This window comes from Rattus norvegicus, chromosome 2 (genome assembly GCF_021556685.1).
Source record: "Rattus norvegicus strain SHRSP/BbbUtx chromosome 2, alternate assembly SHRSP_T2T, whole genome shotgun sequence".
Lineage (NCBI taxonomy): Eukaryota > Metazoa > Chordata > Mammalia > Rodentia > Muridae > Rattus > Rattus norvegicus.
This window is the reverse complement of record NC_141535.1, coordinates 63,146,928-63,174,909: the sequence shown is the minus strand read 5'-3', so window position 1 is coordinate 63,174,909 and position 27,982 is coordinate 63,146,928. Positions and strand designations below refer to the sequence as shown.

Sequence of the window (27,982 nt, the reverse complement as noted above, 5' to 3'; positions counted from 1 at the left end):
CCAATGACATGCTTGCTCTGATTCAGGCACTTTCAAGATCATAGTTTATTTATTACTCCAGATAAAAAGATAGTATACATATTAGGACTCCCTTAAAATTCAACTCTAAAGTTATACGCATCTAGTCTTTTTGCATCAAATGTTCACCAAAAGTTTCTAGACACCTGAAAGCCCCACTATTAACATGAACTATAGTAATAAAAATTTGACATTTAATTTGTTCAATGTATAATATTTACATTATGAAACTGATAGTAAATAAACAGTGATAATGAATAAAATCAACATTAAAACACAAAGGTTGATAGTCTTAAGGTGTGCTAATTATCATAATTGCATATAAAAATTAAAACACAGCAGAGCTTTCTGTTACGAAATTCTTAATCATCAAGTCGTAGTCGTTACTTGCTACCAAATTACATGCAACATCTGCTAGGACTGATATTTGATTTTCTTTTCTCCAAGAAAAGATGAGTAGGTAAACGGTATTTCAGAGCAGACATTAATTTACTTAAGGACAGAAAAGTGGAAAAACAAAACAACAACAACAAAAAAAAAAACTGTACTCAAGATTAGTACTGGTCACAAGCCTCTTTCCTATAGAAATCATAAAACAGGAAAAGTTAAAGAAAAAAAAAGTCCCAAAAGAGATGCACAGGCAGACTATCATGAGGAACATAGCTCACAAAGAGCCCTGAAGGAGTCACACATCTCCTCTCTCCTTCAATGATGAGAGGTCTATTTTGCCATCAAATAACAAAGAATGAAGCAAGTGAGGGGCACCAGATGCAAAATTAAATTTTTCAAATACTAAAACGAGGCAGAGGTGGCCAGAAGAAGGGGCGATTCATATATAATTCAAACTATATACAGCATAAGTGGAATGCAGCCCATTCCAAACTGGCTTTGTGAAACAATTGGACCTTTATGATTTAATAGCTAAAATTATAACAACTGTAATCATATAACAGATTTACATAGGAAGCAAAAGTTCAAGGGGCATTTTATATTATGTATTTACTGTGCTGTTTCAATTTAAAAATAATTTTGCTAAGTATACATCTCAACTGAGGTCTATGTATAAAATGTCCTAATAGATACAGATATTTACCTTTGGTGAGTTGAAGGCCTGGTTGTGACTTGTGTGAACTGTAGGCAGAAGGCCATGTGAGTAAGCACATGTGGGAAAACGCAAGCTGAGGTAATCCAAGCGCTGTGCATGAGGCGGGTGACTAGAGGTACTCTGAAAGTCAAAGTACACCAGAGACCCAGAACAGGAAACAGTGAGAATGAGCAGGGAATGAAGTGCCAATATGGCAATAAGGTTGGTTACAAACAGAAAGAGGAAGGCCTCTCGTACCAGCAGAATCCTGCGTACATACAAAAAGAAATAGCCACCCACCGTTTTGTAGAACAAAAGCCAATTATTAGTGTGGGAAAGTACAAACTGCAGAAAACCAGAGTCAATAGAAGAAAAGCTACTGGTTCACATGAGAGAAAGGAAACATTGCATTCTGACAGTTACTTGGTAAACGCAGCTACCACGGCCCAGAGAACTTCGTTGGTGTTGGCCTTCAGACACTCCACTTCTGGGTCTAAGTCGAGAAGCTGCCGTACTCTCTTGGTGGCTAAATCATACTGCTCGTCCAGAAGAGGAGCAAAAGCATTTTCCAAAACATCTGAGGCATGGGCTAGGTAAATGAGGGCCAGCAAGCGCTTGTCCATTCGGTGAGGGTCATTTACCCATTTGTCAAGAACAGCTTCCTGTACCTTCTTGATGAGGCGCTGCTTAATGTTGTTGTTGGTGAGAGGATGTGTCGTCATGTCAAACAGGAGGAAGTTCTGTTTCTCTGTCGTCAGTACACCCTTTTCTACCAGGTTTTTAGCTAATCGTTCCCGTACATTTCTTAACTGATAATGCAATTTTAATGGATTCCACGTCTCACCTGAATAAGAACATTGCAGAAGTTAGAAATGGTGGGTAATATTTGCTAAATTACAACAGCAGCAAATCACACACACATTATTAGATAAGTAAAGACCTTTTCTTCTTGCCCCTTCCACACTAAATCATGGAGTCCAGACCTTTGGGATCTAGGCAGTCCACACATTCTTAGGCACAGCTGCCACTCAAAGGTCTGAACTGAAAGTAGTCTTCAAGCCTCAGTCACCCTTATTCTACAAGGGAAATGAACCAAATATTAAATTTTGTTCCTGCCTGCACTGGCTGTTATCAAAAGGCATGCGATAAAGCATGTGTGGTAGGGCACACATGCACCAGGAAGAGGAGGAGGAGGAGTGTGGTGGGAGACGGTTCTACAGTATGAAAGCACCACAGGGCCCCAAACTCAATGCTCAGTAACACGAAAAACAACAAAACAACAAACAAAAACCCTCTACACTATAAAAGCAGCAAAGTCAAGTCTCTACAAATACCAATCTTCAACAGACTAAAGGAAAACACAGCTCTCTGGTTAAAAGCTACTCTTAAAACTGCACAAAGACAGGGTATTTAGCAAAGTTTATGTGGACAATGATAAAAAGTTATATAAAGTTGACTCCTAAAGAGAACAAAACATTTTCACATTTTTTCGTTTTGTTTTGAAGATAGGATTTCTCTGTGTAGCCCTTTCTGTCCAGGAACTCACTTATATACCTACCAGGCTGGCCTAGAACCCAGAGACCTACCTGCCTCTGCCTCCCGAGTGCAGACTAAAGGTGTGCGCCACTACTGCCCAGCATTCTTTTCACAGTTCTGAAGTCTGTTATCTATAAACACTTCTTTTTTTGAGACAAATATTTAGTTAAACTAAGCATTATCAAGTTTAACTGTATCTTCCAAATAATCACCAATGACAACTATTTTTGCAATTTAGGGGGAAAAAATCCCAAAGTACTTTTCTAAACTAGAGCATGTAGAAAATCAACCACAAGCACCTATAGTCAGTATAGTATAATAAAGACTTAAGGCTGAAGTTTGGAACACTAAGACAATCAACCTAAAACTAAGCTTAAGTGGAATTACTGAACCCAGTAACATGGAGCAATATAAACTTAAAATGTACTTCAATCTTCAGTCCTTCAGCTTTACGAGCCCCATTTTAAGTAGTAACACCCATAAGTGGCTGGGTAGTAATTTCTTCCTACATGGCACAGAACACTGTCAGCATCCAGGCAGAACTAGTAGTCTCTGACACCCTGGGATATGTTACTGTTCAGATGGCCACAGAAACAATTTTACTTGTTATCTAACAGTAAAAAATATCCTTGATAGGAGCTCAGTGGGTTGAGTACATGATGTTCACACAGAGGATCAGAGTTCAATTCCCAGTACCCATATCAGGTGCCTCAAAACCGCCTCTAACTCCAATTTCCAGGGGAAAACAATGGCCACTGACCTCTGCAGGCACAAGGTACACATACATTCATTCTGGGGCACTCAGAGACATAAAATAAAAACAAAGACTATCCTAGACAGCAAGAATTCTCACTGTTATTAGAAATATAAGAAAAACTGAAAGTGACTTTTCAGATTCTGGTCATAAAGAATACTAAAACTATGATGCTCAGGCAAAACCTAATGACCCCCGGGGTGGAGGCATATCCTAAGGAACAGAGACAATTCCAAGCACAGCAGTCACCCTTGACTCATAGTCGCCCTGCCCAAGTCTGAGGTCAGATATCAGAAACTGAAGTAACCGAAAGGTGCAAGGCAGAAACTGGAGTTCTAGAGACCTGCACAGTAGTCTTTTTAAAAACAAACCAACTGTTGCTCTCTTCAGACACACAGAAGAGGGATAACCGGATCTCATTACAGATGTTTGTGAGCCTCCATGTGGCTGGGAATTGAACTCAGACCTTCTGGAAGAGCAGTCAGTGCTCATCTCTCCAGCTCCTGCACAGTATTCTTTAGTCTCAGAATACTACACCACACAAGGTGAAGTTGAGAAACTGCAAAGCTAAGCAAAAAGACAAATATCAAAAAAAACTGGACAATGCCAAGAGCTTTTAGCAAGATGAGGAAAACCTGAGCTTGAGGTGAAAAGCCCTGAAAAAACCTGAGACATAAGGGGACCCAGAAAGGCCACATTTTAAAAACAAGGCTGAACTAGTCTCAAGTGAAAACTACTTACTCTATCCAAGCTTTAAAGCATGTTGATCCACAAGTATCTTAAACGTCTATCTACCAAAGCAAAAGCCAACATGTTTTCCCCCAGAGTGGAAGGCAGACAACACTGAATGAACTCAGAACCCACATGCTAGGCAGGCACCCTAAAATGTCAACATTCTTTAGACAAAGACTCAAGGTTCAGCACTTAACCTAGTATTCACAATGCTGAGTATTCAATTTAAGACAACAATAGCAACAGAACACATTAGATTTGCAAAGAAGAAAATGTGCTCCCAAACTAATGGGGAGTGGAAATAGCCGACCAAATCAGTCATGAACAAGAAGAAACAGCAAAGATGAGAAAACCAGCAGACAAGGATTTTGAAGAGGGCTAGTATAACATCTACAGAACTTAAAAGAAATGTGTAAGGGGTTGGGGATTTAGCTCAGTGGTAGAGTGCTTGCCTAGCAAGCGCAAGGCCCTGGGTTCGGTCCCCAGCTCCGGAAAAAAAAAGAAAGAAAGAAAGAAAGAGAGAGAGAGAGAGAGAGAGAGAGAGAGAGAGAGAGAGAGAGAGAGAAAGAAAAGGAAAAAAAAAGAAATGTGCACAAAGAGACAAGTAGGAGCTATAAAGAATAAATTATCTGGGACAGCTTTTCATTACAGTATTCTGTATGTATGTGTGTGCATGCTACAAGTATGCAGGTTAGAGGGACAATTTGCAGAAGTTGGTTCTTTTTCCATCATGTGGAATCAAAGTCAACTTCAGGTCCTCATGCCTGTCAGCAAGTACCTTTACCCTCTGGGCCATTTCCTTGGCCTGTGGAACAACCATTAAAATTTTGCAATTTACTTTGGAAAAGAAAGTAAAGAATATGATAAAAGGCTGGTACTATGAATTACTAGTAATTATGGCCATTTTAAGTATCTGAAGAAACATTTCAAATAAAGTATCAGTGACGGTGAGCATGTGTGTGGGCGTGTGTGTGTGTGTGTGTGTGTGTGTGTGTGTGTGTGTGTGTACTCCAACATACACAAAGACACAAAAGCAAGTTACCTGATAAGGTGTATGTTCTTAGAAATCATAGTACCAAGAATGTAAACATCTTTAGACTTACTTCTTATTCTCTATAATTTACAATTAGTGAGAGAAGTCTTCATAATTTAATTTACCGACTAGAATAAAATGAAAATGTGGTCCTAAGAACAAAATGAGGCATTAGAAATGATTTAATATTAAGAGTTATCTCTAAGAAAGTTATAGGGGCAAGGCCTCACAAGTTACACCTAGACTTCCAGAAAAACCAAACATCCTAATAGGAGAAACAGCATAGGTGCATAGCACTGATGACTTCAAAGGTGAAGGTGGATGACTTCCAACTTTCAACTGTACCAATCCACTACCAAAGTGCCTACTTAATCCCCTGACAGTTTGGGGTTTGAGTTTTAACTGTTTCCCAGAACCACTGTCAGGAAGGCAAACAACCCCAAGCTAGAATCAGACAAGATGTATTAGCTGACTTTGAAGAAATCAACTAATACAACTTAGGATGATAGCCAATCTCCTTTACTTCTACAATTAGCTATGCATACACTAATCTGTAAGTTATTAATATACTATCCCCTAGCAACACTAACTAACTAGGTATTACTGTCTGAATACATTTACATTTTCACAGAATTACAGTCTAACACAACTGTGTCTCAACAGTCTGTCAGACAGGACAGGTCTTACACTCAGGCAACATCTCGGCCATCTACTGAACTCAGGTAACCAAGCTGGCAGCAACTGCCTTTATCTGCTGATGCTGAGCCTTCTCACTCGCCCTTTCTAATCCTTCTGAAAAGGTACATTTCCTTTTGGTGTGGGCAATTGATGCCTGTAAAGATCTAATCCAAGGTCTACTTCCTCCTTCAACTTCTAAAAGTTTCCTCAGTTTTCTCTGAACTACCAAAATTTTAGAATCATGAATATTAAATTATTAGGCACACAGGTTTAAGAGCCCTTTGAGCTACAAGTATGTCTGGGTTCATAGACCTGTGTCAGTACCATGTAACACAGCATTCCGACAGTACACCGCACACTTTCTGTTGACGATATATCTACAGTGCAGGGTAGGAATCAAATCCAGAGCTCTGTATACTCTAGATCCTCAAGGACTACACCATTAATGAAGACAGTTTTAAAACAACTAAAATTTAAAAAAAAAAAAAAGATGAGTTACCCTTCAAGTTGACTACAGTCCTATATATATACTTAAAAGGTCATAAAGGTCGGGAAGCACCTTGAAGGCTCAGCAAACAAAGCCACCTACAGCCAAGCCTGATGGTCTCGATTCTGGCCTGGGCGCACATGGTGAAGGAGAGAACGGACTCTTGCATATTTGTTCTCCCTGTGTCAGGTCATGATCACCCCCACCACAACCATGACCCCTGATAAAAATCCTAAGCTACTAACAACTGGCATCGTCTGCTAAATAGGAAACAGGTGGCATTTGTAGCCAATCTAAAAAGTACAGGATATTTCTAAATATTTGCCTAATGAATTCTGGCCTAATCCAATGGATATGCTCTATATCTCTTCAATGCTCACTCCAGTGAGAAGGATACAATACCAACTCAAGCTGAACCAGGTTCAGTCAACACTCACACTAGTAAGATTTAGTCAGTCAGCAGCTATGCAGTGTTCACTAGTTAAGTATACAACTACCTTAACTTATCAACCCAACCCCTAGGCCAATACTGCTTTGGGGTATATACCCTGTCAAAGGAAATCGGTGATCAAGACACTGATAACCAGATTGAACAAGCCAAATGACCCACTGGTACATAAAACATAAGGTCAAGAGAGAATTTATAGTTCATAAGATTTCCTCACAGCATGGCCCACTCTGAACAGAGTAAACTGTACCAATTAATTTAGGTAAGGAATGACTGGAGACCGGCATGGTGGTACAGGCCTTTAATCCTAGCATTTAGGGGGCAAAGGCAGGTAGATCTGAGTTGGAGTTCAGTCAGAGCTACACAGTAAGGAGACTGCGAATCAAAACAAACAAACATGAGAGCTTGAAGAAAGAGTATCCACTTTATTCAATATCTGCTCTCTCCTGCAAATGGAGATAAAATTTTTAAAGAATTATCATCCTCACCACCACCATCACGTTTCCATAAGTAAGGATACAAACTTCTCTAAACAGAACTCAATGTTTACTTTTTTTTTTTTTCTTTTCTTTTTTTTTCCGGAGCTGGGGACCGAACCCAGGGCCCTGTGCTTGCTAGGCAAGCGCTCTACCACTGAGCTAAATCCCCAACCCCTCAATGTTTACTTTTTAACACATCAGCTTACCACTAAGTAACTCGATCCAGTTCTGGACTGTCTCTGGAGGCTGAGTCTCCTTAACATGCTTTAGAGCTTCATCAAGAAGAACATCTCCTGTTGGAGCATCCGATTTACAGATCACCTGAAACACAATGGTTCAGAAATGATCCACTGGGACATTCTTCCTCTACCACTACATGAAAAGCAAGTAAACATCTCATGCTCAAAGACTGTACATTTACTATCATTTCATTTGATGCTTAACCCTGAGCCATTTAATATAGAAATTCATTCATCTTTAAAGTCTTGGACAAAGAAAGACATAACTATATAAGAATTCAACATACTAAAGACATTTCATAGAAGTAAAAAAAAAAAAAAAGCTAATTTTCTCAATAAATGTTATTAAGAAAACTTTGACAAATTAAAGCAAAAAGAAAAAAATTAAGAAATAGCTCCCCCCGGGGGGCTGGAGAGATGGCTCAGTGGTTAAGAGCACCAACTGCTCTTCCAGAGGTCATGAGTTCAATTCCCAGCAACCACATGGTGGCTCACAACCATCTGTAAAGAGATCTGATGCCCTCTTCTGGTGTGTCTGAAGACAGCTACAGTGTACTTATATATAATAAATGAATAAATCTAAAAAAAGAAAAAAAGAAGAAATAGCTCCCCCAGAGTTAGGCATGGTAGCGAATACCTTTAGTCCTAGCACTCAGAAGGCAGAGGCAGGCAGATCTACAGTCTGGTCTACAGAGTGAGTTCCAGGACACCTAGGTCTACACATAGAAACCCTGCCTAGAACTAGCTCCCTTGAACTTATGCTCAATAAAAGATATAAAAGGGGAATATAGTTTTAGGAACAACAAAGATTTTTTTATACTGTCATTGCTAGCAGAAGCCTTAATGAAACCATCAACAGGTTTGATTATGTAAAATTACTCAGTCTCTAGCACCAAGAGGATCAGAGATACAGGGGTTGTGGGTGGGGAGGCAAGGACAGATTCTCAAATCTGTAATTAAAACCTTTACTGAGAAAAAGCTCAGCAGTTAGGCATGCTGGCTGCTCTCCCAGGAGTCAGGTTTGTTCCCAGCATGCACTCAGTAGCTCATGATTGCCCTTTTCAGTTTTCACCAATACTGTTTTTAAAAACCCAGGTGTTTTTACAGCACAGCTTAATTTATAAAAGTGGATGATTACTATACTGGGCAGTACAGATTCAGAAACATCATTCAGAACAGTCGCTCCATGGTGATTAGTTAGACCAGGTGTTTTGTTTTGTTTTGTTTTGTTTTGTTTTGTTTTGTTTTGTTTTTATATACAGCATTCTGCCTGCATATGTGACTGCAGGCCAGAAGAGGGCACCAGATCTCATTACAGATGGTTGTGAGCCACCATGTGGTTGAGCTCACCTCTGGAAGAGCAGTCAGTGCTCTTAACTGCTGAGCCATCTCTCCAGCCCTAGACCAGGTTTTATAGGGGAGAAAAAGATCTTCAGGAAAAATGAATCCTGTGTCTGTGATGTGACCATGTGACCTGCTTTCTTCCCTTCCTCCCTCTCTCCCCTCCCTCCTCTGTGGCCAATATCTAGCCTCATCAACCACCCTCATGCACCATGACTGAACCTAAGTTCTGCTCTAAGCCCTTCTCACGATTCATGTTCTCCATTGTCCCTGCCAGGATTTTAGTCAAGTCTGACCATCTTTCTCTTGTAATAATTGGTCTCTTGACTAGAGGCCTTGAACTTTAATGTTTTAGTAATACTTTCCTTTATTCTTTGATGATTTCATAGCATAGATACACTGTAACTTGTTCATATGCAACCCAAATCCTCCACATTCCCTTCTCCCGACAGTTCTCTCACCTCCATGCCCACACACACACTTAATAACCCACTGTCTCTTAGCAGTGTTGCCTGTGTGAGGCCATCCATCAGAGTGCAGCAGCCAACCAGTGGCCAACCTCCCCCAGCAGCCATCAGTTGCTCCTCAGCTAGGGATGGAGCCTCATGAGACCTCTGCACTCCACACTGGGGTGCTACAGAGCTTCACTTTCTACAGTACGCAGTTGAGTCTTAAGTGCAACACTTATGGTCCCTTCAGTCCTAGCTGCACACTGAGCTCTCCAGGAGCCAAATCTTACTACATTTCATTGTTCTTGCTCAAATAAAAAAAAAAATTCAAACAAGTTCTAGTTCCTTTAAAGATTTCAAGAATATATGTGGCTTCCAAATAAGTATGCTCTGCTTCAATAAATTCTTGCTACCCCAACACAGAAGAAATGGAAACAAGATAAAACAAGACCTCTGAGGAACTGCATTAAATAGATTAAAGAATTTCAAAAAGGCCTCAGGGATTTAACAGAAAACATTAGATTCATAAAACGAGAAATGCTGTGGGAGCTGCAATCTTTTATGAGAGGCTCAAGGTCAGTTATGCAGCAGTGATGTGACACAAGGCAGGCCATAAGGACATATGGACAGAAGCTAAGGAGCAAGAATAAAATAACCAAAACTGAGAGGCCACAGACAGACTCTCCCTTCGAGAAAATATAACACGAGTACATTTCCTAACTGGCCTCCAAAGGAGAAAACCACTAAGGCTGTGGTCATTTGTTAAGATGGCTTTAAAATGAACTGAAGACAGTCAGAAGTGGTAGTGCACGCCTTTAATCCCAGCACTCAGGAGGCAAAGGCAGGAGGATCTCTCAAGCTCCAGTTCAGATGGGACTGCATAAAAAAAAAATCTATCTCAAAAACAAACAAACTAACAAAAAAAACAAACAAAAAAACAAACAAACAAACAAAAAAAAAAAACCCAAGCCACTGATTGCAATTGTTGGCTTTCAGGAAGAGAACTAAAGAACAAGGAAGGGGCTGGAGAGACGGCTCAGCGGTTAAGAGCACTGAGTTCCAGAGGCCCTGAGTTCAATTCCCAGCAACCACATGGTGGCTCACAACCATCTGTAATGGGATCTGATGTCCTCTTCTGGTGTGTCTGAAGACAGCTATAGTGTTCTCACATACATTAAATAAATCTTTAAAAAAAAAAGAACAAGGAAAACAGCTGCCTTTGGTCTTCTAACTATATGGATTATCTTAATTGAATCAACAATTACTTTTAAAGCTTATTAAGTCATATAGACTATTCTTCCAGCATTATCTACATCACTCAGAGCTACAGTGACTTAATAAGCACACATGGCTAGGAAACAAGTCTCTTCTGACCACAACCCAGCAACTACTATTATTTAGGTCATATTATTTCATGCATTATTTCTTTTCACTAACACATTAACGGCTGGCTGGCTGGCTTTCTTATAAAATGATCACTCTGGTTTTATCAGTCGAACAGTATTCAGAATAGGAAATGAGGGCACGGGCTTGTCATCTTAGAGCTCTGGAGGTGCATGTGGGAGGATCTCTAGATCAAGACCAGCATGTGTCAGCCTTGGTTAAAAAGCAAAGACTGTCTTAAAACAAAAAACAAAAGAACAATAAAACTAAACAATAACAAGATATTTGGTTCTGGCCTAATTTTTAGATTTACAAATATAATACAACTACAGAAGAAAAAATGGTTTTGAAATACCATGCCCAAAGCAAAAAACAGACTGGAAGAGAAACTGTGAACCTCTGAGATTAAGTCTGAAGATAAAAATCCAAAAACTATATCCTGTTCTACCACAAAAGTACCCACCTACACCTTCACCATAGGAAGAGGAATAAAAATCAATTCCAGTCTTCCAAAAAGATTAATGTCCTGAGTAATTCAGTTCCACAGGATTCTTTTAAAAGTCATATCAAGGTTTTCAAACTTACGACTTTTTCAGAAGCAAATAAAACTGGGTATCTCCCTAAAGCACAGTGGTCATCAATCCTAACAGTGAGTAGCATCATGTTGCATATGCAAAAAGACAGAAAAACCAAGAATGCAATCCAATAACGACAATTTTAAACTATTTAAATATTGTAAAGCTATTAGAAATATTCATCATTTAAACAGAAAACAATTCTTGTAAAGAGGGTATTATTCAGAAGTCCTCTTACCTTTCTTGTTAAAAGACTTTTTCTTCTCATTCCACAAGCCTCTAACTGTAACCTTCCTCTCAAAGCTAATTCAATTAACATACAGCCACGTAATCCAGATGATATACAGTCATTCCAAAATGATGTGTAACCCTATTTAAAAAGAACAAAGAAAACAAAACAGCTAATTTACCTTGAGTCAAAAGTAAAAATATCTTTAGCCAAAGCCACATATGTCTTCTTATAACAAAATGCTAAGATGCACTGTTAGCATGTTGTTAATCTGGGGTCTGGGGAAGGGTTGTCTTTTTAACCACATTCTTACACATGGATAAACAACGAAGTATAGAAGTCAGGCTGGGTAGGGTAGTACACACCTATAATTCTAGCACTGGGCATATGGAGTCATTCTAATGGCTCAAGAGTTCAAGGTCAGGGCTGGAGAGATGGCTCAGAGATTAAGAGTACTAACTGCCCCTACATAAAACCAGAGTGCCTAGCATCCACATGGTGGCTCAAAACTGTAACTGCAGTTCCCAGAGATCCAATGCCCTCTTCTGGGCTCCTTGGGCACTAGGCAAACACATAGTTCAGACATACATAGAAACAAAACACACATTTATATACACAAAATAAACTAACAATTTTAAATAAATAAAAATTCAGTCCAGGCATGGTGGCTCATACCTCCAGCCTTCAAGACAGCCAGCCTGTACCACATAGGGAAGGCTTCCTGGAATTCACCCAGGTTAAAGTGAGGAGCCCATATTTAAGAGGACGACTGACCACTAGAGCTCATGGACTTCACTAATGATGCAGGAACTTTAGTGCAACTCCCAAGATACCACTTTTTAAAATTATTTATTTTTATTTTATGTGCATTGGTGTTTTGGCTATATATTTACTATATCTCTCTGTGTGTGGAGTTACAGACAGTTGTGAGCTGCCATAATGGGTGCTGGAAATCAAATCCGGGTCCTATGGAAGAGCAGTCAGTGACTTCTCTCTAGTTCAAAATACCACTTTTAATAAGAGCTTTTGGCAGGAGATCATTTAAAGAAAACTAAAGGGAATAAACAAAACTAGTTTTGTCAGGCATGGTTATTAATTTCAGCACCCAGGAGGCAGAGGCAGGTAAATATCTGTGATAGATACACATGGTCTCTACACAGTGAGATCCAGGATAACCAGAAGCACATAACAAAAAGATCCTGTCTAAAAAAAGGTTTCTTTTGGGGCGACCATATGGTGGCTCATAAACATCTATAATGGGTTCTAATGCCCTCTTCTGATGTGTCTGAAGATAGCTACAGTGTACTTATAAAATTTTTAAAAAAGGTTTCTTTTTCATCAAAAAGGCCGATTTCAATGTGAAATCAAGGAAGTAGACTAGTTTTGAGATTTGCTAAAATGAAGATTGTCAGACTAAGCAATGAGTCAGAGGGAATAAGCAACCAGTCATAAAGGGAATTAAGATCTGGAATAATTAAAGATGTGGGAAGCCTGGGAATTGATTCCACATGAAGTTAAGTTACAGCTCTATGTTTCTCAGGGGCCTGAACACACAAATGTGGTTCCAACTCAAAACACCAAAATGTAGACAAAATATACACTTCATAAAGTAAAATGGGTATGGTTAGCCGTACAAGTCTGAAAATCCACCTGGACAGAGTTTAGCAGTTTATCTTTGATGACAGATAGAAGAGGGCTTAAATACAAATGTCTCAACTGTTCTCATGTCATGCGTCAACCAGAGATGTGTGGGCAAAACAAGGTCTTTACTACAGAGTTCAGAGTTATATTTAGTGAAAAACTGAGTAACTCACGTGCAAAATAGATGAGGAAAAAAAGATTTAAAAAAATTTGTGCTGGGGCTGGGGGATTTAGCTCAGTGGTAGAGCACTTGCCTAGCATGGCAAGGCCCTGGGTTCGGTCCTCAGCTCCGAAGGGGGATAAAAAAATTTGTGCCACGGTTTCTGGGACTTATGAGAAACAGACAAGATAGATAAAGCAAAGAGACGCAGCAAGCAACAGAGTAGTCCAGTGTTTTGATAACCTCCTAGTAAAATTCATATCATGAGTTTACAAAAGCATGATCAAGAATTATCAGAGAGGGGTTGGGGATTTAGCTCAGTGGTAGAGCGCTTGCCTAGCAAGAGCAAGGCCCTGGCAAGGCCCTGGGTTCGGTCCCCAGCTCCGAAAAAAAAAAAGAGAGAAAAAAAAAAAGAATTATCAGAGAAAGTTTTTGTTGTTGAGGTTTTGTTTTTAAGCTGAGGAAAACTGACCCAAAAGAACTGGTGTCTGTGTGTGTGTGTGAGAGAGAGAGAGAGAGAGAGACAGAGAGAGAGAGACAGAGAGAGAGAGAGAGAACTGACCAGATAACAATGCTACAGGGGATTAAGTATCTTAGAGGCAAAGTAGACCAGGACTGTACCAAGTGACTGCGATCAACGTCGGCCAGCCTGGTTCTCCAGTGAATCCATGGCAGAGTATGGTATAAACAAGTTAGCAGGGAAACTGCTGAGTCAGGAGGTAGAGAAAAACTTGGCCTTGTTTCTCTAAAAGAAATTAGTACAAGAGCCTACTAGAGGACTACATACTCACAGCATTTTTATGTGTATCCCAGCAAAAATCTCTCCTATCTAGCAAAGTCAGCCACTTTTAATAAGGTAGTTAAAATCTATGGGAAAGACTAATAAAAACTGGCAGTACCAAGCAGCTACATTTTTAGTTCAAGAGGTAGAACTAACTAGCTGTGTTTGTATACACAGCTCTGAGAGAATAAAAAATAAATAAATACATAAATAATGCATCCAGGTAGTACCCAACTCTTACTACTCCTGGAAGCAAAACAAAGCAAAAGGCTCAGTGGCTACAGATAGTGTCCTTCACCTCACTCATGGCACGGACGACATCCCCAACCTTCAATCAGAAGACCACCTCAGAACAATCTGAGGCATTATTTCAAAAGTGTGGTTTAACAAGAAAAAAAAAGTCCCTATGTTCTAAAAAAGTTTTATCAGGAAGGACAGACATTCCAAGATAAAGCAGGTTAAGTACTATCCCCAACAAACAAGAATCCAAACATGGCATGGATCAAAAATAGCCCGAACCATTCAACAGAGCATGGCTATACTGTACTGATCAGGTGAAATGCACTCGAGTTCCAGCATATGCAGCTCACTGCACTGTCTAGCTTTAAAAACTGTCTTTAAAAACTACTAATTCCCTGACAGGCAGCAACTTTTCTAACAGAACACCAGCTGCTAGGAATGGGACTACAGCATCTTATGCAGATCAATCTTCTGCTGTTGTGGGTCCTCAGGTTCTTGTCAAAACAAACCGTCAATCTTCAGGGCAGACCTAATAATGTTGTACAAAACTCAAGTGAAATAAACTGTCTTTCTCATTCTATATACCATTCAGTCAAGGAGTGCAGCAGAAATAACTGTACTGTAACAAATGAGGCAAGGGGACAGATTTCAAAGACATAATCACCCTCGCCATGGCAGTTTCAAGGACAAGACTACATCTAGGAAAACCTCCAACCCAATTGTTCTCAGCAATGACCATCATATGTGTGGATTTCCAACTGCCTGCTTTCTTTCCTCTCATCAAGTGGCTTAACTTGAATGGGAACAGAAGCTCTCAAAAGTGCCAACAAGGACTCGCCATGAGGGTGAAGAGCCACACTACTTACTCCAGATCTTAAGATAAAGGCACTCGAGTTGGCCACTCACAATGAAATACAGTATAAACACATTCTGAAGGTCTAGTCTATTTAGTAAAAAGAATACAACAACCAGATGTTCTAAGACATTTCATGTAGTATACAAATACATACAAAATGGAAAATTGTCCTTGATCTATAATTTACATGAAAGACAAAATATGATAAATGAAATATGACCTGAATTTAAAATAATATGAAAACATAAATGCAGGTTTGTATTGTAAATACTTAATTTTTAGTTTTAATTCATGTATATGAGTTTTCACCTGTAGGTACATGTACACACCATGTGTACCTTGTACCTGATGAGGCCAGAAGAGGGAACTGAATGTCCTGGAAGTAACAATATAGATGGTTGTGAATAACTATGTGGGTGCTGGAAACCTGACCTAGGCCCTCTGCAAAAACAGCAAGGGCTAAATGTCTCTCCAGTCCTACGGCCTCTATTTTTTAGTGTGCATACCCTAATCCCAGCACTCAGGAGGCAGAGCAAGCTGATCTCCATGAGTGCAAGGCCAACCTGGTCTACATAGAAAATTACAGGGGTTGGGGATTTGGCTCAGTGGTAGAGCGCTCGCCTAGGAAGCGCAAGGCCCTGGGTTCGGTCCCCAGCTCCGAAAAAAAAGAAATTTAAAAAAAAAAAAAAAGAAAAAAGAAAATTACAGGCCAGCTGGTCTACACAGTGACAGCCTCTCAATTTTAAACAAGGTGAGATGGGGCCAAAAGAAAAGGAAATTCAAGTCCTTCAACACAGTACTATAGACCTTAAGATATATTACAGAATATCATGCATAGAAAAGTGTATGCACAAAGACACTGATCTTATCACTTATAGTAAAACAAAACATACAAAACCAAACTAAAAATAAATAAAAGTAAACTCAGCATTTGCCAAACTTTTTGACACAACTTACAAAATATTGTAACTTTCTAGAAACCAGGTTTTAAATCAAAATAGAGAAGAGAGGAGGAGAAGAAGGCACAGTGGTTAAGTATTTCTTTTTCAGAGAACTTGAGTTTGGTCCCACTCACAACTGCCTGTAACTCCAGTTCCAAAAGTATCAAATACCTGTAGCCTCCCAAAGGTTCCTGCACTCAATGTATGTAACACGCAGAGACAGACACACACATTCAAAACTAAGAGCCAGGTGTGAGATGCACGCCTTTAATCACAGCATTATGCCAGCAGAGTAGAGTGGCTCCATGGACTCTGAGACCAGCCTAGTCTATATAACAAGTTACAAGTCAGCCAGAGTTACAAAGTGAGACTCTCAAAACATAAGAAGCCTTTCTTCTCTGCTCTAGGAATGGATCTCCTGCCTTGGTCCCTCACCCCCTAAAATGTATGCCTACTCCAGGCTTACCTGCACAGTCTCCTTGGTGTCTGCAGTGGTACTGAACTGACTGATCAGACACTCACAACTTAAGAGCCTCAGCAGTTTGATAGTCCCATGTCCTTTAACCTCACTCATGCCTACCCACAGCTTCCAAACCAGTCAGCGCCATTTCAAAGGCCATCAACACAGCAGCCAAGTTCACTGGGATGGGGGCTGCCAGTCAGGTAGCTGGCTCTGAGGCTGGTTTGGGGAGTCCTCATCTCTGGACTTCATTTCTCAGACACAATAGGTCATCCTTTTGCCTGATGTTAGCCTTGACCATCCTCCTAACCAGGAGAAGCAGCTGTCTCCACTTCCACCTCCCATGGGCCTTCTGTGTCTTCCTTACCCTGCATGTCCTTTTCTTGCTGCACACCACACCACTCCCACACCTACAAGTCTGGGAAAAGTAGCTGGCTCAAAGTTTGACAAAGAGAAAACAATAAATTTTGTATTAGTAAGGAAAAGGGGTATAAATAAAAACACCTTTTAATGATCCCATTGTAAAGATTATTAGAAAATTGGGAAACTAGCCAGGCAGTAGTGGCACACAGCTTTAATCCCAGCACTAGGGAGGCAGAGACAGGTGGATAGATCTCTGTGAGTTCAAGGCCAGCCTGGTCTACAGATGGAGTTCTAGGACAGCCAGGGCTATAGGGAAAACCAATTCATTTTTATATAAGTATGCATATATATATGTTTTCACATACACTACTTTTTAAAGTAGGTTAGAACAGTATTCGCAGTAATACTGACTGAGTGGCTATCTTCATGTTAGACTTTTCTGCATAGATCTGAGAGAAAAAAGGAAGAAAACAAGACTATTCAAACTTATAAGGTAATAATTAAGATGCTATCAGTAACATGACAAAGACACTAGAAACACTAAAACATTTTCAAATGATATACCTAAGAACCAACTTTCTGTTTCTCAAAGCCAAAACAAACCTCTGCATATAGGCTATCACCACCAAGCCTGACCCTTCTCAATCCTTGGATCTCACCAAACAGCATTTCTTAGGAAGGACCCCACTGTGCCCTGCCCCTAACGTAATTTTCACACAGAGTCCTCTAATGTTTTCTTCAGCATAGCTATCACAGTTTTTAATTATACACATGTACATACATCTTTGTGTATTTATGTATCTGTCTCCAAAGCACAACAATTAGCATAAAATAATTATCACAAGCAGAATTTTGAATGAATAAAGGTCAATTATGAACTGTATATCTCCCATTTTTTGTTTAATTGGTTTAATTTCTTCCAGTACTAAGAAAATACAGTGTCACACACACCAGTCAAGAGTCTTTATCATGGAGACACTCTTCCCAGACAAGATTTTGGGGTGTGTGTATCTGTGTATACAGGTACTCAAGAAGACTAGAAGAGGGTACCATATGCCATGGACTGGAGTTACAGGCAATATTGAGCTGGAAACTCAACTCCAGTCCTCTGGAACAGCAGCAAACACCCTTAACTGCCGAGCCATGTTTCCAGTCCTTATTTTATATTTTTTGGTAGCTTATACTTTCCTAAATATACAGACTCCTTGTATTTTGTTTAAAAGGCATATTCCTACTATTCTCGTGCCTTAAACTCAACCCCATCTCTCCCATAATTATAGGGACAGTGAAATCCTAGTAATCATTCATTTTTTAAAATTTATCTTTTGAGGCATCACATGCATATAGTGCAGTTAAATACAGGTCAAAAATAAGTATGTATCTTTTAATCGCCATCCAAGACTGGCAACAAATTTTACAAGTTCTAATAATTTCAGGCCAGTGAGATAGGTGTTTACAAACTTGATGCCCTAAGCCCCACATGGTAGAGAGAACTCATTTTCACAAGTTGCAATGTGACCTGTAAAAAGTATACATAACGTGCCATGTGCATGCACACAGAGCAGTAAACTATAGACATTTTTGGTACTCCCGAGACCAGTGACTTTGCTTTCTAGTTTCTACTACTTTCTACACTCACATCTTCTAAAAGTCCTCTTTAAAGCACTGTCTTTAAAAACTACCACCGCTTCCAGTATCAACCCAGCTTTTTTTTTTTTTTTTCTTTTTTTCGGAACTGGGGATCGAACCCAGGGCCTTGCGCTTCCTAGGCAAGCGCTCTACCACTGAGCTAAATCCCCAATCCCTCAACCCAGCTTTTAACTTCCTGTTCACACTCTATCCCATACACAATCTCTATCGTAACTGCTGTGTCGTGTCTAAACGTTTGTTTCATGTCTGTTAAGTAACAGCCTGTACCTCACTATGCACAAATATCTCCCAAGTACAGGAGCACAGAGCACCTGGAGCCTGAAAGTAACAACACTTGAGAGCCTGAAACAGAAGGATCACTTGAATCAAGAAGTCTGGGACCAGCCTGGGCTACAGTCTCAAAATAAGACATAGAAGAAGAGCTAAGGATGCAGTTCCCTGACAGGGACTTGCCTAGCATATTAATGCCCTGGGTTCAATCCCCAACATTGTAAAGATTTTTACAAATATGGAAATGAGGGAGGAAATGTAGGGACTAGGGAAATGGCTCAGTGGGTAACACTGCTTGCTGTGAAAGCACCAGGACTGGAGTTCAATCATCTAGGACCTGCATAAAAGCTAGAGATGGCCACGCGTGCCTGTAACCCTAGCACAATGGATCCTGGGAGCTTGGTTGCCAGCCAGATAATAGGCATATGACCCTCCCCACAACACACACAAATAAAATTACATTAATTTTTTAAATTATTTTAGAGTTTACAATACAATTACATCTTTCCCCCTTTCCTTTTCCTTCCTCCAAGCCATCCCACACACTCCCCCCCTTGCTGTTTCGAATTCATGGTTGTTTTTCATTGTTACTTAAACTATGTATAATTACATATAACATTTTATTTTTTAAAAGGAAAAATATCTTTAAAGGGCTGTAGACCAGTGCTAGAGATTTAACTCAACTGGGATATTTGTCCATCCCAAATGTATTAACATAAACCAAGGACGGTGGACAGTGCCTGCAACCCCAACCTGGCATTACTCTGCACAAGTGGAGGCAGAAGGATCGTCAGTTCCTGGACATCCTCAGCCACACAGAGCTGGAGGCCACCCTAGGGCACCTGAGATCCTGTCTCAACAATAAACAGTGTGTCAAAGCACTTGCCACCCCCAAGACCTGGTAAGTCCAGTTTGAGCTCCAGAAACCACGCACACGGTGGAGGGAGAGCCAACTCACCCAAGTTGTCCTCTGACCTCCACACAGCACCCACACACCCAACACAAATACAGAAGGCATGTTCTAAATAATTTTTAAAGGGTGTAGAATTCTGTCTTAGCCACCTCTGTGAAGATTCTGGCCTTGAAAGCAGTAAAGATTATTCTCTTCCCCTAAAAAAATAAAAACACCAACAAAGAGGAAATAAGATAATCGAAATGTGGGAAGGACTGATTACAAGGGCCAAAAGAGACAAAGCACCTCACAAGCTTTCTGTTGGGGAACAGAAGACATAAGGAAACAAGACTTCCTGCCTGCCAACTACACCATCACTTTATACAGCACAGCTGCCATGAAGTCACTGATTGGGGACTTGGGGCTTCTGATACCTCCAGAGAGAACCGTATTCCAGAGAGGAGAAATAATGGAAACAACCAGACTCTGGGCTTACATCTAGGGAAAAGAAACCAAAATACTTGAGGTTTCCAGATTTCCTAGCCCAGATGGTTTGGGATTACAAAAAAGCCGAGGGGGAAGGATACTTTTACACCTGGGGGTGGGGGGAGATACAGAGAGACACAGATTCAGAGACAGTAACAGTCTCAGACAGATAGATAGACAGACAGACACACACACACACACACAGAGGGAGAGATTCAGTGAAAAGGCACGGGTAAGTAACTGAATGAGTAAATATTCACTAAGGTCTCATGTCCACCAGGATGGTCAGGAGCTAAGGGCAATGGTGGAAGCTGGGATCTGTGGTTGGCTCAAGGTTGGAGTTTGATTCTCCAAACTGAAAGAGGGAGAGTAAAGAGGGTATATAAAGCACCAGCCAACAGCATTTTTTTTAAGCCTAAGTCCTTTTTAGCACTTAGGTTCTATAACGGGTTATTAGACAGACCACAAATAGAGGTCTGTTTTGACCAGGAAACAATGAAGTCTAAAAATTCAAAAACATTTAGTCTAGTTCTCTCAAGGAGGAGTTAAAAAAGACAAAGCTAGAAGTCAAAACCAGGGGAAGTTCGCGTTGGTTAGTTTGTCAATTTGACACAAACTACAGCCACAACACAGAACCTAAATCGAGAAAAAGTCCCTGTAAGATTATCCTATAAGCAAGCATGTAGGGTATTTTCTTGATTGATGATTGATGTGGAAGGACCCAGGCCGCTATGGGTGAGGCTGTCTCCAGCAGGTGTTCTTACATATCTAAGAAAGCAAACTGAGCAAGCCAGGGGGGAGTATCCCTGTGGCTCTGCTTCAGTTCCTGCCTACATTTTCTATCTTGACTTCCCTTCAAGACAGACTACAACTATAAGCTGAAATAAACCCTTTCCTGTCCAAGTTGCCGTTAGTGGTTATTTTTTGTTTGTTTGTTGAAATCACAGCAATAGAAATATAACCAGGGGGTTGGGGATTTAGCTCAGTGGTAGAGCGCTTGCCTAGCAAGCACAAGGCCCTGGGTTCGGTCCCCAGCTCCGGGAAAAAAAAAAAAAAAAAAAAAGGAAAAAAGAAAAAAAAAAGAAATATAACCAGGATAATAGTCCCTTGGCTCCTGATCTGAGGCTTCCTCTCTAGTCCCTAGTCTACACCTTCTGTTTCCTCTAAAGTCAGTATCCAATCATACGAAAAATCATCTGGAGAGCGAGTATTCAGAGGAGTATTCACTATGAATACTGAATGTCCCTCAAAAGCTAAAAACCTTAGAAACCTCAGCACCCCAGCAAAGAGACTGACACATGAGTATCATATTTTGATTAAATGAAAACAAATTATCGATTAAATTTGTTTAGTCTCAGAAATTGACGAACCCTACTCAATACATGTAATTTGGTTTTTTTTTTAAATATGGTCCAAAATTATTCAACATTTGTATTTAAGACACTGAAACTAGGGGATTGGGGATGGCTTAGTAGTTAAGGGCATCTGATTTTGCAGAAGACCCAAGTTTAGTTCCTAGTACCAACATGCTGGCTCATTAACCATCCACAAAACTCCAGTTTTAGAGGATCTGAAGCCCGGGATGCCTTGATCTCCAAGGGCACCAGGCATTTACATGCTACATGCATACCCGCAGGTAAAACACTCTTGCACATAAAATAATATAAATCTGAGAGGGGGGGAAGGGAGGGAGGGAGGGAGGGAGGGAGGGAGGGAGGGAGGGAGGGAGGGAGGGGAAAGGAGGAAGGAAAAGAAGGGAAAAGGGGAACTAGGGTAGGACAAGGATGGTGGTTTAGAGAATCCAGCAGGCACAAGGCCCCAAGTTCAGTCCTGACCATGAAAGAATCCCAAGGAGCAATAACCACCCACCAGAAACTGACTGTAAGCTCTTCAATCTCTAGTCTTTCTCAAAAAGCCAGGGGTGGACAAATACAAGTTATCTTCCATGCTCTCTAAAAATCACTACTAAAATTTTAACTAGTAACTTTCTACAAGTCATACTAGTCTCAGTCAAATTCTGTTATAAATAAAATTTCTATCAATAGAGTCTGTTGTTCTTTGAGAAAAGGGCTAAGTTGTGCAGACTGGCCTCTAAGTGCTGAGATCAGAAGTCCCCCTGCCTCAGCCTCTCAAGGGATGCCCCACTGCCCCCTTTCACTGAAAATTTCTAGGGAAGGGATGTAGTTCAGACCATGTAGGCAGGGTTGCAACCCTGGGTACCAACCTCATTGCCACATACACCAAAATGTAGTATGATTTCCACCAAAGAAACCAAAAATGCTTTCTGTGGTAAGAAACCTCTGTCTCTCCACCAGTTTTCACCATCCCGTTATCTCTCCCCTCCTGGAATGTATGATGGACTATTTACATGCTGGATGTCTAAGCGCTCTATACACAAAAAGAAGACGTTTTTTCCAATACCATCCCCAAAATTAGTGTTCATTCTCTTGGAAATAATATTACCTTCAGTAAGTGTATGATTTACTTAGAACATGTACTAAAAGTCATGGGGTACAAGGTGAGATAGCCAATTATAGAAGCAAAAAATTTTAATTACATCTATTGACACCAAGTGAACAATTTCTCTAATAAAGTAAGCAAGTAAACCAAATACTTACATATGGATTTGTAGTTTGGCTTAGAGTGCTGCTTATTTAGCAGGTTCAAGGCCTGGGTTAAATCCCCAGCACCATCAAAACACTAAAACTAAGGACAATAATATGATTCTACCATTTTCTATTGCTCTATCTCATGTATGAATGTGTGCATGTGTATACATGTGTGAATGTGGCTGTGCCAATTTGGGCAGTTACAGGACTAACCTCAAAGTTCAGCCCTTGCTTTCTAACATCCAGATTTTGCTACATTTATTTATTTGTTTGTTATCTTACAGTGAACACATTCACACGTACAGACACAGAGACACAGACAGAGACAGACAGACAGAGACAGACAGACACACACACACACACACTCACACACACACACACACACACACACACACACACACACACACACACCATTTATTTCATTGTAGGTCAGAGCACAGCTTCCAGGAGTCAGTTCAGCCAAGCCATCTTCAACTGGACCCCTTCCCACCTCTCAAGACAGGCTCTTTTGTTGTTCACTGCTGCACACATCAGGAAAGTAAGCCTGGAAGCTTCCAGGGATTCTCCTGTCTGCAGCACCCATATTGATTTAGGAGCACTGGAATTACAGAAGGGCCTTGACCAGACCCAGCTTATGAGAGTTCTGGCTACCCAAACTGAGATCCTCTTCCAGCACAGCCAGCACTTTACTCCTGTAAATCTAATGCTTACAAAACAAGAAGAGAACTATCCTGTTTTCAAGTCTGTGTGTGTGTGTGTGTGTGTGTGTGTGTGTGTGTGTGTGTGTGTGTGTTAGTGCATGCTACATTATAACACTGTAGTGTGCACACAAGGTCACACTGCAATACTGTAGCACACGTACATGAGTGTTAGTGCATGCTACATTGTAACACTGTAGTGTGCACACAAGGTTACATTGCAATACTGTAGCACACTAACAGGTTGCAATCTTTACAACTTATTTTTCATATAGGCTCTAAATTTTATATTTGGCTTAAAGAGATGAAAATTCAAACCCTTCAAAAATATAAAGGGAATATAATTATTAGAAAAGAAATTATAAAATTCAAAACTCTGAAGCTTTTATGAGATTTTTTTTTTTTACTTTTAACACATCTTGAGGGGTTGGGGATTTGGCTCAGCGGTAGAGCGCTTGCCTAGCAAGCTCAAGGCCCTGGGTTCGGTCCCCAGCTCCAAAAAAAAAAAAAAAAAAAAAAAAAAAAAAAAAAAAAAAAAAAAAAAAAAAGAAAGAAAAAAAAAAAAAACACATCTTGAAATTCTGAAAATGAACTGAATAAACTGTCTTACAGATTTGAGAACAGAACTATTTTACATTAACTTCATATATAGTGGTAATATTTTTACAAAACAGTTATACATCTTGATAAGTACTGTGTTCTACAAGTAATTTCAAAATGAACTCGTCTTTGAGGACAGTGTGAAAACAAGAAAGTCAGTTTCATGGTTTAAACTTCCTAAGTCTGGGGCACACCCACCCTATTATCTCAGTCCTGAGGAGGCAGGGAGGAGAGGAAGGGTCACCAATTCAAGAAGACCTCAAATTCAAGAACCACCAGGCTATACAGTACATCTGAGGCATGCCAAATATCATCTCTTCTCTAAACAAACCCAGCTTAATCACTACACACTTTTTAAGCTTCACTGCAGTAGAGCTCTTAACAACATTAGACATGCACCTTAAAGAGGATGTTACTAAAAGCTATTAAACCTTAGAAAATCAGGTGACTGAAAAAAAAAAGTTAAAAAAAACACACTAGAAAAAAACAGGAAGAAAACTAAAAAAGAAAACCCAGACAAACAAAACAACAACAAAAACATTCAAGAACTCAGTACACACAAGAAGGCTGCTCTGAAAAGGTCTCCAGAATGCCCTTTCAGTCTACTACTCTTTTTCCTGACTGGATAAAACTGTAACACACACACACACACACACACACACACACACACACACACAAACACTAGGAGATACTTCAAGAAGCCATCTGGAAGCTGTCAGTAACCCTAGTATTTGAAAGAGAGAGACAGGAGGATCCAGAGAGGATTCACTGCCTGGCCTTCATTAGACCCTATCTAAAAAAAAACAAAAACAACAAAAAAAAACAAACAAACAAAAAAAAAAAAACAAGAAACAAATAAGCAATCCTATTAGGCAGTGGTGGCACATGTCATTTAGTCCCAGCACTTTGTAGGCAGAAGCAGAAGGACCTCTGTGAATTCAAGGCCAGCCTGGTCTACAGAGTTCCAGAACAGCCAGGACTACATGGAGAAGCCCTGAGATTCAAAAATAAATAAGTAAATGGATGAAGGAGGGAGGGAGGGAGGGAGGGAGGGAGGGAGGGAGGGAGGGAGGGAGGGAGGGAGGGAGGGAGCGAGCCCAGGCTGGCCTCTTTCTATGTGGGCGAAGATGACCCTGAACTTCTGATATTCTTGCCTTCCAAGTGGAATTATAGGCATGAGCTTCCAAATCCAGTTTGTGCAGGGAAGGGTATCAAATTCAGAACTCCGTCCAAAGCTCTCTATCAACTGAGCTAGATTCCCAGCCCTACAACTTTAGTTCATAACATATTTAACAAACAGGCTTAAGTGACTAGGGAAACAGAGGCAGGAAACCAAGACTTCATCTTAAAAAAAAAAAAAAAAAAAAGACAAGGGGGAACTTCCCTCAAAAAGTAGATGATACGTTTATAGAACTGGTCACTAGGGCTGGAGAGATGGCTCAGAGGTTCAGAGCACTGACGGCTCCTGAGTTCAATTCCCAGCAACCACATGGTGGCTCACAACCATCTGTAATGAGATCTGGTGCCCTCTTCTGGTGTGTCTGAAGACAGTGACAGTGTACTTACACATAATAAATAAATAAATCTTTAAAAAAAAAAAAAAGAACAGAACTGGTCACTAGTATATAAGACACTTAATGAAAGAAGAATTACATACAAGAGAATTCTAAAACCAAGATGACAATGCAAACCCCACCCCCGCCACACCACCACTTCTTGGTCATGCCTACATTTTTTAAAAATCAATGCCCACCTCACCCCCAAACCTTGGCCAGGACTTATGAAGTATACTTATTATTTATACAAAATAACCCCAACAGATGGTTCCAGTTACCTGGCATCAAAGAACCTCAACTCTTTGAAAAATACTAGATAAATGTTGTAGCATTAAATTTCAAAAAAAAATCTTCAGATTATTTTCATGGGAACCAATCACAGGAAAGTAACTGCTGACAGCTTTATTTTAGAAAGTTAGAGTAAGGACTCTAAAATAAAAGGTACTTACTTTCTCACCAGTTTCTCAATGCGACAATACCAAAACCAATTTTTTGTTCCATTGTAGCTTTACCGAGTTCTATTGCACAGAACCAAAATGCTGACCCAGGAATGTAGCCTTCACTTAGCTTTTCTTGTATTTTGTAAAAATGTCTCATAATCTGTTTTGTTCCAAAGTGGGGAGGGAGGGAAAGATAAATGTCTATTACAAGAAATCTGCTTTCTAAATCTAATACTTCCTAAAGTTGCATTACCATGGCACTAACATCTAGCTTTTCACCCCAAAACAAAAAATGAAACACACATACCACTTACTTTCCTCATTATAACTGTAATTAAACAGGTACTGTGCCCCTTTTACAGTCAGAGGGCCATTCAGCGTTTTCAAGCTGAATGGTATTAAGGCATCAAGAAGCACTTCCCCGTGTAGTATCTAATATCCGGGAATCACGAACAGTCCCTGGAAAAACTCATCTTTCTACCGCTGCTCAGTCTGAGGAACTAGAAAACTGTTTTACAGGGATGAATTGGGTTTTCGGCTTGTTTGTTTGTTTGCCCTCTTTCCTGAATTCTGAAAACATTTAAAAACAAGATCTAATACCTTTCTGTCTGACTCATAAAATGTGTTGTCTAGAGTTTTACCACACTGAAACAAAACAAACTTCCGGGCCAACTCATCGTACGCGATTTATGAAACATCCAAACCTGCAAGTCTGTCTTTAAAAATAATCACCTTTATAGATGATTATAGATTATAGATATTAAAGAGACGGTCACTAGCATATTTTCAACTTCTATGTGTAAAATTCCTAAATATTTGGGGTGCAAGGGACCTTTCCAAACGTCAGAATACAACTTAAGCCTAAATCTTTGCAGCCTTTCATCAAAGCTCAAACTTGGTATTTTTTTCCCAGCACTTCACAAGCCCTCCCTTAAAATGGCAAAACTGAGACAACAGATCTACTAACAGTAATACTAACTCTTCGCTCACTCAAACCAAGTTCATCTAAAAAGTTACTTCCAGGGTTTTACGACAACTTGGTATTGACTTTTTAAAACAATGCTCAGTAAAATAACTTTGCTAATTCTTAACAGCATGCCGCAACTCAAGTTTTACATAAAAAAGAGGCCGAAAGCAAGTAGACCGGTGAACCTCTCCCAGGTCTTACAAGCTGCAAAAACTCAACACTTGAGAGCAGCGGTAGCCCCAGGTCTTTGGATCTCAACAGTCTCGGGTTGGAACTGCAATCATTTGCGGCAGAAAGCGAAAAAGAAAAGCAAAGATTGCCAAGACTTAGGAACTAAGAGTGCTTGTGAACAGAGGAAGGAAAAACCCCAAGCACTCGGTACTGGAGTGGATCTGGAACACACAGGGCCCCGCCGGAGAGGGGCTGACTCCCACATTCCTTGGGACAAGTAGGGCGATCAGGGTCGCGGGGCTCCGCAACCAGGGACAGGTGAGGCCTCGGCCGGCGCCCACCTGGAGCCACCTGGGTCCTGCGCCCCCGCCGCCACCCCGCCCGGCCCGTCGCGCCCGCACCTCTCGGTCCTTGAGGCCCAGCAGGAGCACCTCCTCCATCAGGGTCAGCCGCGTTTCCTTGGAGTCGCCCTTGTCGTCGTCGTCCTGCTCGTCGCGGCGGCTTTGCGCCTCATCCTCGCCGCTGCCGCCGCCGCCGCCCGCCGCCCGCTCCTTGTCGGCAGCGTTCCGCGAGGCCTCGGTGCGCCGCTGCACCAGGCCCGAGCTCCGCTGGGTCAGCGAGGTCATGGCTCCAGCCGAAGAGCCGCGCCAGACCGACAGGGACGCGGGACCGGCCGGCTCTCCCTCACGGTCCCGGCCCCAGGAGCTTCCGTGTTAATTCTCGGAGCTGGGGCGAT

The 27,982-nt window shown here is 40.7% G+C and overlaps 1 protein-coding gene and 1 long non-coding RNA gene across 2 annotated transcripts; one reads left to right on the top strand and one right to left on the bottom strand.

The window, feature by feature from the left end:
- Positions 1-21: 21 nt before the first annotated feature.
- Golph3 (golgi phosphoprotein 3) lies at positions 22-27,981 on the bottom strand. Its single transcript, NM_023977.2, is given in 4 exon segments — positions 22-1,946; positions 7,456-7,570; positions 11,475-11,606; positions 27,648-27,981. Coding segments are annotated over 4 exon segments (897 nt in total). The 5' UTR covers positions 27,873-27,981; the 3' UTR covers positions 22-1,521.
- LOC147996124 (uncharacterized) lies at positions 7,349-11,580 on the top strand. Its single transcript, XR_015674234.1, has 2 exons — positions 7,349-7,913; positions 10,319-11,580. It is a non-coding gene; the product is annotated as an uncharacterized LOC147996124 (long non-coding RNA).
- Position 27,982: the final 1 nt, after the last annotated feature.